General features: G+C 41.7%; 1 protein-coding gene across 17 annotated transcripts in view; it reads left to right on the forward strand.

The window, feature by feature from the left end:
- The window catches only part of KMT2C (lysine methyltransferase 2C), a 298,256-nt gene extending 285,428 nt beyond the window's left edge, over positions 1-12,828 (forward strand). For 8 of the 17 annotated variants that reach the window (XM_031664993.1, XM_031664998.1, XM_031665001.1 and 5 more), the window contains 7 exons: positions 1,068-1,204; positions 2,496-2,638; positions 2,910-3,078; positions 7,993-8,109; positions 8,521-8,594; positions 8,877-8,985; positions 10,835-12,825. In XM_031664993.1, the coding sequence (XP_031520853.1) occupies positions 1,068-1,204; positions 2,496-2,638; positions 2,910-3,078; positions 7,993-8,109; positions 8,521-8,594; positions 8,877-8,985; positions 10,835-10,927 (842 nt within the window). In that variant the 3' untranslated portion in view covers positions 10,928-12,825. Of the gene's footprint in view, positions 1-1,067; positions 1,205-2,495; positions 2,639-2,909; positions 3,079-7,992; positions 8,110-8,520; positions 8,595-8,876; positions 8,986-10,031 lie in introns of all 17 variants that reach the window. The other 9 variants (XM_031664994.1, XM_031664999.1, XM_031665002.1 and 6 more) reach the window with 5 other exon arrangements.
- Positions 12,829-13,077: the final 249 nt, after the last annotated feature.

Genomic DNA, 13,077 nt, shown 5'->3' on the forward strand with positions numbered 1-13,077 from the left:
GTCAATATATCTTTGAACATAAGAGTTGGTGAAGTAAATCTGAGAATGATTTGTAGATAAAGGTTGCCTGTCATTTGCATTGGGAACCTCCTTTTTCCTTTTTTTTTTTTTGAGATGGAGTTTCTCTCTATTTGCACAGGCTGGCCTGCAATGGTGCGATCTCAGCTCCTTGCAACCTCCACCTCCCGGGTTCAAGCGATTCTCCTGCCTCAGCCTCCCGAGTAGCTGGGATTACAGGCATGCACCACTATGCCCAGCTAATTTTTGTATTGTTAGTAGTTTTTAATTTTGTATTTTTAGTATTTTAGGGGTTTCACCATGTTGGCCAGGCTGGTCTCAAACTCTTGACCTCAGGTGATCCACCTGCCTCAGCCTCCCAAAGTGCTGGGATTACAGACGTGAGCCACTGCACCCCGCGGGGACCCCCTTTTTCTTAAAGTCAGCTTCTAGAAGGCAGGAATGACATCTAAACCATACTGTATACATTGTCTTATCTTAGCATCAGATATTACTTCAGTTTAGAGATGGAAATTAAACACTTAGTCTGGACCTCCGTGGTTAAGTCTAGATTGCCACTTTTGCTTATGTAGAAAGTACACAAACAAAAGTATGTAGAGCTGCTTTCTTAAGTTTAGCACTTAAAAAAAAAAGTCTGAAAATGCTCTAAAGATAATTCCAAAGAAGATATCAATTTAACATTTTAAATCTGAGGGGAAAGGAACATACCTATAGACATTACCAATTAGACTAATCATTTTATAATCTGATATGTTATATGGCCAGTATGAAAGTAATGAACTGTTTGCATGAATTTCAGTTATATTAAATTTTTCCACTTTAATGTCCTTAATCTATTATTTTCTCCAAAATTTAGGTCTTTAAAATAAATCGCTGCCATTTAATAAACAGATTCATTAGATTATTACCAAACAGACTTATTAGATTATTGCCCAACAGGATTTTTTTGGAAATTAGTAAATCTTTGTGAGTGGTTATTCTTCATTTTGCTCTTGTTTTTTATACTGTATCCTATTTCCCATAAAAATTATGTTTTTGTCCCTATGTAGGTGTCTGGGATAAGATACTGGAGCCTGTGGCATGTGTGAGAAAAAAGTCTGAAATGCTCCAGCTTTTCCCAGCATATTTAAAAGGAGAGGATCTGTTTGGCCTGACCGTCTCTGCAGTGGCACGCATAGCGGAATCAGTGAGTGTCTTGGTCAGGCTTTGAGGTTGGAATTGCTTTCCTAATTCAGTGTGACCTCTTGAACACATGCTGTAACATTTATGGCACTCTTCAGAAAGTGACGTAGCCTGTGGATTAACCCGTTTGTCTTAGAGGAAACAAGGCATTGGTGATTTATCGGGAGAACTCAGTACGTGGTATTCACCCAGTGAGGTAGTTAACAAACTTAAGGTTCTTTTCCAGGCTGGAGGCAAGCAGGGGTGAAGGACACCAGGCTTGTCACATCTTCTGGGTGTGCTGGATGGGTGAGGACACTCTCCTCTTCCCTTGCCTTTCTAAAGTTGCTCCCACCTCAGAATGTCAGTGTGCCCATTTCCTGACACTAGGTATTTATGGCCACTCTCCTGCCCTCTTCCTAGGGTGAAGTCACTAGAGGGCAGTAGATGGCAGCAGCACTGATTTATGTCCTCTGACATCTCTTTGCTTAAAAGATTACAAGCCTGTTTGGCAGTGAGTCTAACTGAACCACATCTACACAATAGTTTTAGAAAATTGTATGATTCTAAGGCATTGTTTTCAAGAATAAAAATATCATTGGTGTGTTTTCTTTGGAGAAGCAGAGGAAACCCCAAAAGCCACTGAGTAATGTGCCTAATTGTTTTCTTTGGAATGGCCCTGCCTAAATGATGCTTATCTTTTATGACTGTAGAGAAATAAATTTCACAAGCAATGTCTTCCAGAAAAGACGTTTAACATGTAAATTACTTTGAGTAAACCTTGAGTTAACACCTGTGCTCTGTGTTCCCAGGACATGGAGAGTGACAACCTCATCATATCAAAGTCAAGTTGAAAGAAGTGAGAAATGATCAAGAAAGAAACCTTATACATGATTTTTAAGCTATTCTTAATTGTAAAATTCCAGACAGAGATAGGAAAGTTGGCATTAATCCAGGTGAAAGAACTAAATGCGAATCACTACATGCCCTGTGTTGTGGGTATTGGAATAGGCAGACCCTGAAATCACACAAGCGTGTACATTGGTCAGCCAGTGTTTGTTGCATGGGCTAGTCTTTTTCTTCAAGGAGCATTTGGCAGGTTTACCTAAGTGTGGCTTTGAAACTGAATTTGCTTACTCATATTTAAGTAGATCTACCTGCAGGCTGATAGTGTGAACATAAGCTAGAAGACCATTTTAGTATCGAGGAAAATGTTGACGAGTTATTTCTGCCATGGGCCATCCTTTGACCAGCTTGAGATTGTCTGTAGTCTCCATCAGATGGGTTGACTTTGTGTCTACTTTGCTTCTTTTCAGCTACCTGGGGTTGAGGCATGTGAAAACTATACCTTCCGATACGGCCGAAATCCTCTCATGGAACTTCCTCTTGCCGTTAACCCCACAGGTTGTGCCCGTTCTGAACCTAAAATGAGTGCCCATGTCAAGAGGTTTGTGTTAAGGTATTTTGTTTTAACTTCACATAGTACAGCCCAGGGTTTCTAGGCGTATTAGTGGTTTCTTGTGCTTGATTTGTCTGCTGCTTACAAACCCTGCTGTCTGGCTGTGTATGTGCCCAATTACATAAGAGAACTCGCCGTGTGTCTCTGCTAGGCAGCTTTCCATGTATGTTTCTGTCAGTAAGAATTTGAATTAACCTGGTTTTAGGCATTACTCAGAGGTATCTTCAGTTTTCCTTTTGTTTTTTTCCTGTTGATATGCCATTGTCTGCAGGCCTCACACCTTAAACAGCACCAGCACCTCAAAGTCATTTCAGAGCACAGTCACTGGAGAACTGAACGCACCTTATAGTAAACAGTTTGTTCACTCCAAGTCCTCGCAGTACCGGAAGATGAAGACTGAATGGAAATCCAATGTGTATCTGGCACGGTCTCGGATTCAGGTGAAGAAATACTTTGTGTACAGGAAGTGGAGAGACAGGGTAGAGTCTAGCAGTCTGAAGCTGTTGACGTCCAGTATGTGAAAATGATTTCACATAGCTGCGCGGACAGAAACCTGTTTCCAAAATCACTTCACATCCTGTCCCTTCATAACACGAGGGATTTAATCTGTAGTCTTGGAACTTAGTGATTGGCTTCCCCAAATGGAAAGCAGACCAGTGGAATCCACATCTTTGCATCTTGTTGAGAGCTCCTGGGAGGCAGGTAGCATTGTAATTTGCACACTCTGGATTTGTGGAGTGCTCAGTAGAGCTGTTTCAAGCACTTCAGAGAAATACAAATGAAAATATTTTCAAAAGGTACACCCATTTTGGAAGTTAGCTTATCTTTTGGAAGCTACTGTTTCATGAAATCATTGCACGTTTTTTGGTAGACTGTGGACTGTCTTACAAGTAAGGCCATGTATAGGCTGAGCATTTGAGTTTACACCTATAGTCCATACTTTCTGAGTTGCAGACCCAAATATCCAAATGCCTGTTCAGCATTTTTCTCCTTGGATGTCTCAGAATGGAATTACAAAGCTCTTACTTTGTCACACTTGTCTAGCTCCTAAACCCCGCCATCCTACAGGCTCCTTGGATTACTCAGTGATGTCACCATTTGTGTACGTTGGTCTCAGTACCCCCAGATTAAACCTAAAGCATCATCAAGTTCTGTTTTCTCCTAAAAATTCCCTCAGATCCACTCTTAGGTTCCCAGCCCTATCTTGATCCACATCTCACTTACCTGTACCACTCCAGGCCTGGCTGTCTCCTCCCATCCAGTTCCTTCTCAGCAGCCAGGGAAATACCTTTACCATATAAATTGGATCAGCATTCCTTTGTCTATATTCATTCAGATTCTTGTTCCTTTGTCGGAACCCTTTTACTCCTCACTAGATGTTTGTAGGATCTTCTCTGTATTGATATTTGGACATTTCACGGAACTATGCCTCAGTGAAGGTCTTTTTATTGATTGCTTTCCTCCCTTGATGAGCCCTTTCAACCTGGAGCATCGTGACCTTCTGTCTGAGAAATGTGTTTTGTGTTCATTCTTTTGCAAGTTCTGCCCCTCTGTTCCCTCTGTGTTTTGCACGAAGACCCCTGAGATTCAGGATCTTGAAGTGTGGACCTGAGACTAGAAGCAGCAGCATCACCCAGGGAGCTTGTTAGGACGTACAGGTTTGGGGGCCCCAGCCCAGCCTTACTGAATCCAGCTCTGGAGGTGGGGCCCCCTGGATGCCAGAGAATAATGTGTCTTATATCCTTTCTCCCCTTCTGTTTTTGGTTTCCTCGTCTCTCTGTTCTTTCTGAGACTTCCTCTACTTTATCTGCTAATCTTTCTTGTCCATTTTTAAAGATTAGCTACGAGCCCTTTCTGCTCTTGATCTTGATGTTTGGCATTCTGTTTGTACGTGATGAGTGGAGTATCTTTGTTTTTTCTCTGCTGTTGCCCCTTTCTGTTGAGCCTTTCTCGGATTCTGTAGGTGAATTAGTGCTTTGCCTCTCCTCCTTCCAGTTGTAGCTTTCTCCTGCTAAGTCAATTACTTTTCATTTTAAATAGTCCATTCACTCTTATACCCATTCGTGTTCTTGAGGAATGTGCTTTTACTGTGATTTTAGTGGATATCTTAACTGTGTTCAACCTGTCATCTTGAACCTGAAGCATTTTTGAGAGCTCTGGTTTCTGTCTGTTTACTCATTTCATCCTGCCAGCCTCCCATCTGCCCACCTCCCTGGGGATCCCATGGATGATCTAATACATATCCTGTTTTTCTGTGCTAATATCTTAGAAATATATACACTTTTATGTACATATATAAAAATGGAATCATGTTATATTTCTTTTTCTCCATCTTCCTTTTCTCCGTAATACTCAGAGGTCCCTCTACATCAACTGAGGTAGCTTCATGTCATTCTCTTGAATGGCTATGTGATGTTCCATAGTGTTGATGAACTGCAGTTAAACCATTGCACTACTATGGTGTTTATAATTTTTCTCATAACAAACTGTTGCTATATCTTGTACAAATATCAAAATGAATTAATAGTTCACTCCTATGGGCTATATTCCCAAAAGTAAGGTTTCTGTGTAAAAGTGTGTGAACTTTTCATTTCAATAGATATTGCCGCTTTTCTAACAAGGCCCTCGTTGCACACCTCTTCCTGCAGCATGTGAGGCTGTTTTCTCGTTTCCCATTTGTGGTTGGTGTTACTATTTTTTTGTTCAGTTGGCCTGATAAATATAGATTGATGTTGTTACCTTAATTGAATAGGCAGCTTTTCATGTCGGCCATTTGGATTTGCTTTCCTAGGAATTGCATATTCATATCCTTTGTCCATTTTTCAATTTGTAGCAGTTTACACTGTTCAGAATTTTCCCCTACAAAATACCCTTTGCCTACCAGCAAATGCGACATCTTTTTTCTTGTAAAAGTTAATGTTTATATAGACAAACATACATAATTTTCTACTGCATCTAGTCTTGGTCAAGACCCGAGATCGTATATGTATTGTAGAGTTTTTCTTGCATAAAATTTTTAAAATATAATTTCATTTTCTTCCATTGGATAACCAATTGTTGAAGGGCCATTTAGAAGTAACCCACTCATATTTAACCGATTTATTTTCTTTTTTGAGACAGGGTCTCAGTCTGTCACCCAGGCTGGAGTGCAGTGGTGCAATCTCAGCTCACTGCAGCTTTGATCTCGCGGGCTCAAGCAATCCTCTTACCTCAGCCTCCCGAGAACCTAGGGCTACAGGCTCACACCACAATACTTGGCTAATTTTTTAAAAATATTTTTTTAGAGATGGGGTTTTGCCGTGTTGTCCAGGCTGGTCTTGAACTCCTGAACTCAAGCAATTCACCTGCCTTGGCCTCCCAAAGGGCTGGGATTACAGGCATGAGCTCCCATGGCTGGCCGAATTTTTTTTTTTTTTGAGTCTGAGTCTTGCTCTGTCACCCAGGCTGAAGTGCAGTGGCATGATCTCGGCTCACTGCAACCTCTGCCTCCCAGGTTCAAGCGATTCTTCTGCCTCAGCCTCCCAAGTAGCTGGGACTACAGGTGTGCACTACCATGCCCGGCTAATTTTTTTTTTTTTTTTCTTTTAAAATAGAGACAGGGTTTCACCATATTGGCCAGGCTGGTCCTCAAACTCCTGACCTTGTGACCCACCCACCTGAGCCTCCCACAGTGCTGGTATTACCGGTGTGAGCCACCGCGCCCAGCCTTTTTCTTCTTCTTTTAACCCCACAAAATCTAGACTATAAACTGAATGTTAATACCAGTTACTACTATATGTTAAATTTTCATATATGCAGGGATCTATTTCTCTTTTCTGAGATAGAGTCTTACTCTGTCACCCAGGCTGGAGTGCAGTGGTGCCATCTCAGCTCACTGCAGCCTCCGCCTCCCAGATTAAAGCAATTATCATGCCTCAGCTTCTGGAGCCTCGCTCTGTCGCCCAGGCTGGAGTGCAGTGGCATGATCTCAGCTCACTGCAACCTCTGCCTCTAGGACTCAAGCAATTCTCTTGCCTCAGCCTCCCTGGTAGCTAGGATTACAGGCACGCACCACCATGCCCAAGTAATTTTTGTATTTTTAGTAGAGACGGGGTTGCATCGTGTTGGCCAGGCTGGTCTTGAACTCCTGACCTCAAGGGATCCACCTGCCTTGGCTTCCCAAAGTGCTGGGATCATAGGTGTGAGCCACTGCGCCTGGCCTATTTGGAATCTCTTCATTTCCACTGATCTTGTTTGTTCTGAAACCACACTATATTGATCTCCATACACACTAAGTGTGTTATCGGGTTCATTCACTTGTGAGTTGTATCTGGAGTAGAACAGATAACCAAAGATGACTGTTCAGAGGGTAAGTCAGTCACATGGCCCTTCCCACCGTGTGCTCCCGGATGTGCTTCATGAGGACGCAGCTGGGGCAGCACATGGTCCTAGGAATTCCGACTAGAATGCAGTTGATTGCTACATTCTAGAATTCAGTTCAGTTCTAGAATTGCATTCCAGTCTAGTACTTCTGATTCAGTTGCATCTAGTCTAGTACATCTAGTCTAGTACTTTTGCATTCAGTTGCCTTCTAGTCGGAATTAAGAGCAAAAACCCAAAATTGGGACAAGAAAATACAACTATGTGTGGGAAAGACCCACAGTTTTTTAGTATGTTTCTCTACAAGCAGTGCTACCAACCTAAAATAGTGCACCTAGCAGGCCACCAGCACGGGAGTACAAGCTGCGCAGTGAGAGCTGCTTCCATTTCAGCCATTTCAGACTTCTTTCCCAGGCTCAGAATTTTGTATTAGTGAAAAATCTGCCTTCGCCAAGAGCTTCATTTGTTTCCAACGTTCCTGGTATTTACAGCAGAGTGACGTTTCCTGTGTCTGCTCTTTGCCCTGGCTCCTGGGAAACTCAGATACTATTTACAGTATCAGTGATTGGTTATAGTTAGCCCGATTTCTGTGTTATTAAATTTATTATGTCTTTTTTGAAATAGTATTGGGGTAAAATAAACACCACAAGTCAATAAGCTTATTTAGTTGGTGGGAACTCAGCTGTCTAATCTGGAAGATTAGATAGTCTAATACGTAAGACAGCTAAGCCACAGTATTTGTACATAAACCCTAAGAATTTAGTGCTAAAAAAGACATAGGAAGAAGCTAGTGATGGCCTAGTTTTAAGTAGTAAAAATGTCCAATTTTTTAAATTTCAGAAAATAGCATATTCAAAAATGATTTGAGTTCAAGTGAAACTTCAGTATGGCTTCTAATAAGACCCAAGGGTAAAACCTTTGTATGAGAAAGAGAAAATAGATTTGTTGTCAAATAAATTGGAAGTATATAAACACCTTTTTTTTTTTTTTTTAAGGGGCTGGGCCTGTATGCTGCTAGAGACATTGAGAAGCACACCATGGTCATTGAGTATATCGGGACTATCATTCGAAATGAAGTAGCAAACAGAAAAGAGAAACTTTATGAGTCTCAGGTAGGTGTCTGGACCCTGCGATTGTATAAACAGCACCATCGCCCTCTCCCTTTCTCCATGCCAACCAAACACCCTGAAAGGCAGAATGAAGCCTGTCATGCTGCATCCAGCTTCAAACAAAAGCAATATCTGTATATTATTGTATTTTTATCAGTTTTCTCTCTTTCAAGTGGTGTTATGGTTTACTCTGATAGATAACTGTAAATTAATGATCCTGGCTTCACACACAACCTGCTGATTTCATGCGTTCCATTTGTGCCATGTAAATGTTATCTGTGCCTAATAGAATATCCACAGTAAGGGTGATCAGGGTGCCGTTCCGTTCAGTTTCGACTGAGTCCTCCTGGTGTGGATAGGAACACAGAGGGGAGTTTCAGATCGACATTGATGACTGCCTGACTTTTCCCTCAGAACCGTGGTGTGTACATGTTCCGCATGGATAACGACCACGTGATTGACGCGACACTCACAGGAGGGCCTGCAAGGTGAGGCAGCAAGGGACCTGATGGGGAGTGCTTTTGCTCAGGGGGCCAGTGCTGGGGCAGTGAACGCTGAAGCCAGGAGAAAGCTCTCACTACAGGCTGGCAGCGATTAAAAATTCAGAGCAAATGAGTTTTGAGCAGTTTTAGTTAAATTTTGTATTTGTACTTCCACTAATGGGCAAATAGAAATTTAATTAGCAAAAACTGCTTTCTCAATAAATGGAAAGTTTTAAAACCTGCTTCTAGCTGTTCTACAATATAGTTTTCTGACATGGTGGCTTGCAGGTATATCAACCATTCATGTGCACCTAATTGTGTGGCTGAAGTGGTGACTTTTGAGAGAGGACACAAAATTATCATCAGCTCCAATCGGAGAATCCAGAAAGGAGAAGAGGTAAGATCTGAGAGATTGTGTCTGCCATGTCGTTTAGATCCTGGGTGAATAGTTTCCTCCTCACACAGGTAACTTGCTCACTTGTTTCCCAATTCTTTGTTGTGATAAAAACTGTCTCTGTAGTAGGCCAGATGTTCCCACCCTGTAATATTTCACCCTTCAGGCATTCCAGCTCCACCTTCTTCCACATGGCAGCTCTGTAAGCATTTGCTGTCACCTCCCCCTTCCTTTCTGTGCCATGGGTTCAGCATCCGCGTGGCACCCAGGTGGTACCATTTCTGTGTGCCATAGGATCCTTCTTTATCCCCTTAACCTGGACAGTTTGGCAGCGTCCCCTCTCTAAAGAGCATCCCCGTCCATCTCCACGAGGGCCGTGGCTCCTGGGATGGCGCTGTTGGGCTATGGGTGGCAAATCTGGGCAGCTGTGCTGCTGAGAATTGTGTGCTCACGCTGACGATCAGTGCATGCTTAACCAAGTGCTCACAACCACACATTCTCCAGCAGTCCAGGTGTGTGTTGTCTTCAAAATGCCGAGTGCCACGCTTGCCATTTGTCTCTGTGCTCTCAGAGGAGACTCTGGTCCAGCCTCTCACCCGTTGGGATTATTATTGGCCTTAATTGCTGCATTTGTTTCCCAACTTGGTCTTTCCCATCATGATTCAGGTACCTTGGTTCTGGAATTGCCTACTGAGCAGCAGGCTTGGCTTCTGTAGGGAACGTCCCGCATTTGGGGAGTGACGCACCTGAGTGACTTGACTTTGTTGGTGCTCCTATCCCTTCATGGGATTCTATCTGTATTTTGGGTCTTTGTGGAATCTCCTTTCTTAGTCAAGAATAAGGATCTGACTAGACCCAAGGCCCATTATACATCTCAAAGTAACGTGTAAATGAGACCGGGTGTGGGAGCCCTGGCATGGTGCCAGTAACCGATGGCTACTATGGTGGTCAGAAGAGACTCAGCTGAGCCCAGGGCCGCCTGCCCCCTTCCTACTTGAATATTCTTGAGTCAATAGTTTAATCTGAGCCCCTATTTTATCTTCTGCAAGACGGAGAAGATGATGTCCTTACCAGTTTCCTGTAAGGACAAGGACTCAGCAGATACCTGAAAGAAAGCAGTGGAATCATTGCCAAGAACAGCTACTCAATAAAATGGTTTCTTTCCTTTCTGTGTAGAAGGTCTTTCCAGCAAGTGTTCTAGAATAATTTCAATCAGAAGAGACCTAGAAATTATTGGTCCTCCCCTTCATTTCGCAGCGCGGGTCTCTCTGGGGTGGTGGGGGTTGCAGGGGCCACGCAGTGAGGCTTGTACCTTGGGACTCATGCATACTCTCACCTACCTTGGTTGGTCTGAGATGTTCATTTGGTGACCTCTAAATAGAAAGACATCCTTTCAGTCTTGAGTGTGGAAAAATGAAAGAGGAAAAACAGTGTTAGCTGGCAAAGGCAGTTCCTCTCACCCAGACTTGCATGCCCCATTCAGCAAATGAGGGGAGGTGAAAGCCTCCTGGGTTTAGGGAGAGGGGCAGGAAAGCAGCTGCCCTTCCCGTCCCCTCCATCCACCTGCAGGGACAGCATTATGAGAAGCCACAGAAATACCGCTTTCTCCGGTTAGGCTCCCCTTTCTCAGATCTGGCTGTTTGAAAATACTGCCTCCCTCATGTCCTCTGTGCACGCGCAGGGTCTCTTTTCAGGGTTCCCCCAGGGTCCCATGGAACCTCAACAAATCAGGTCTTCCTTAATTTACATCTGTTTTGTTTGCTGGTTTTAAAATGCAAGAGAGATGGAGGAGGCAGAAACGCCATTTCCTTCCTTGCTGTCCTTTCTTACCCTGTGTCTTTGCCGTGGGCAGCTCTGCTATGACTATAAGTTTGACTTTGAAGATGACCAGCACAAGATTCCGTGTCACTGTGGAGCTGTTAACTGCCGGAAGTGGATGAACTGAAATGCATTCCTTGCTATCTCAGCGGGCGGCTTGTCCCTAGGAAGAGGCGATTCAACACACCATTGGAATTTTGCAGACAGAAAGATATTTTTGTTTTCTGTTTTATGACTTTTTGAAAAAGCTTCTGGGAGTTCTGATTTCCTCAGTCCTTTAGGTTAGAGCAGCGCCAGGAGGAAGCTGACGGAGGCAGCGCTCCTGAAGTGGCCGAGGTGAAACAGAATTACAGAACAGTCCAGCACTTTGCTTTCTTTTCTTTTCCTTTTCTTTCTTTTTTTGTTTGTTTTTTTTCCCTTGTGGGTGGGTTTCGTAGTTTTGGTTTTTTAGTCTCACTAAGGAGAAACTTTTACTGGGGCAAAGAGCCGATGGCTGCCCTGCCCCGGGCAGGGGCCTTCCTATGAATGTAAGACTGAAATCACCAGCGAAGGGGACAGAGAGTGCTGGCCACGGCCTTATTAAAAAGGGGCAGGCCCTCTAACTTCAAAATGTTTTTAAATAAAGTAGACACCACTGAACAAGGAATGTACTGAAATGACTTCCTTAGGGATAGAGCTAAGGGATAATAACTTGCACTAAATACATTTAAATACTTGATTCCATGAGTCAGTTTATTGTAGTTTTTGATTTCTGTAAAATAAGAGAAACTTTTGTATTTATTATTGAATAAGTGAATGAAGCTATTTTTAAATAAAGTTAGAAGAAAGCCAAGCTGCTGCTGTTCCCTGCAGAACTAACAAACCTGTTACTTTGTACAGATATGTAAATATTTTGAGAAAAAATACAGTATAAACATAGTTATTGACCAAATGCTACCAGGCTCTGCAGCGGCTCGGGTGCTTATAAAATGTTCATAGGGATGTTACAATATAATTTTGTGTTATAAAATATGCCATTATAATTATGTAATAACCAAAATTTCAACCTAGAGTGTTTGGGGTTTTTTGGAAACTGCAGTCTATTAGTACTTAATGGTTTTATACACCTTCCTTCTGACAGAGCAGGGCGTATGCTACAACTTTTATAGCTGTTTTGGTAATTTAAACTAATTTTTTCATATTATATTGTTGCATCCCTACTTCTTCAGTCAGGTTTTTTTGTGCTTACAATTTGTGATAACTGTGAATAACTGCTTAAAAATACACCCAAATGGAGGCTGAATTTTTTCTTCAGCAAAAGTAGTTTTGATTAGAACTTTGTTTCAGGCCATAGAGAATCATGTAAACATAATAGGATCATGTAGCAGAAACTTAAATCTAACCCTCTAGCCTTCTATTTAACACAAAAATTTGAAAAAGTAAAAAAAAAAAAAAAAAGAGGAGATGTGACTATGCTTACAGCTGCAGGACTCTGGCAATAGGGTTTTTGGAAGATGTAATTTTAAAATGTGTTTGTATGAACTGTTTGTTTACATTTCTTTAATAAAAAAAAAACACTGTTTTGTGTTTGCTTGTAGAAACTTAATCAGCATTTTGAACCAGGTTAGCTTTTTATTTTGTACTTAAAATTCTGGTACTGACACTTCACAGGCTAAGTATAAAATGAAGTTTTGTGTGCACAATTCAAGTGGACTGTAAACTGTTGGTATATTCAGTGATGCAGTTCTGAACTTGTATATGGCATGATGTATTTTTATCTTACAGAATAAATCAATTGTATATATTTTTCTCTTGATAAATAGCTGTATGAAATTTGTTTCCTGAATATTTTTCTTCTCTTGTACAATATCCTGACATCCTACCAGTATTTGTCCTACCGGGTTTTTGTTGTTTTCTGTTCTGTATAATAGTATCTAATGTTGGCAAAAATTGAATTTTTTGAAGTATACAGAGTGTTATGGGTTTTGGAATTTGTGGACACAGATTTAGAAGATCACCATTTACAAATAAAATATTTTACATCTATAAGAGCTGCCTAGAGCTTCTGTGTTAACTCCTCATGTTCAGATTTGAGCTCTTAAATTGATGATTGAAGTTCACTGACCATCTGATATATCTTTCACAATGAGAGTGCTGATGTAATCAACTTGGTTCTCTTAGATTTTCAAAAGTTTAGATGTAAATTCGTAATTCAATCTAATTATGACACTTTTTCTTCCCTTCAACTGAATAAAGAAGGGAACTGCTGTATCTTTCTAGGGTGTTTACCAAATTCAG

This window comes from Papio anubis, chromosome 4 (genome assembly GCF_008728515.1).
Source record: "Papio anubis isolate 15944 chromosome 4, Panubis1.0, whole genome shotgun sequence".
Lineage (NCBI taxonomy): Eukaryota > Metazoa > Chordata > Mammalia > Primates > Cercopithecidae > Papio > Papio anubis.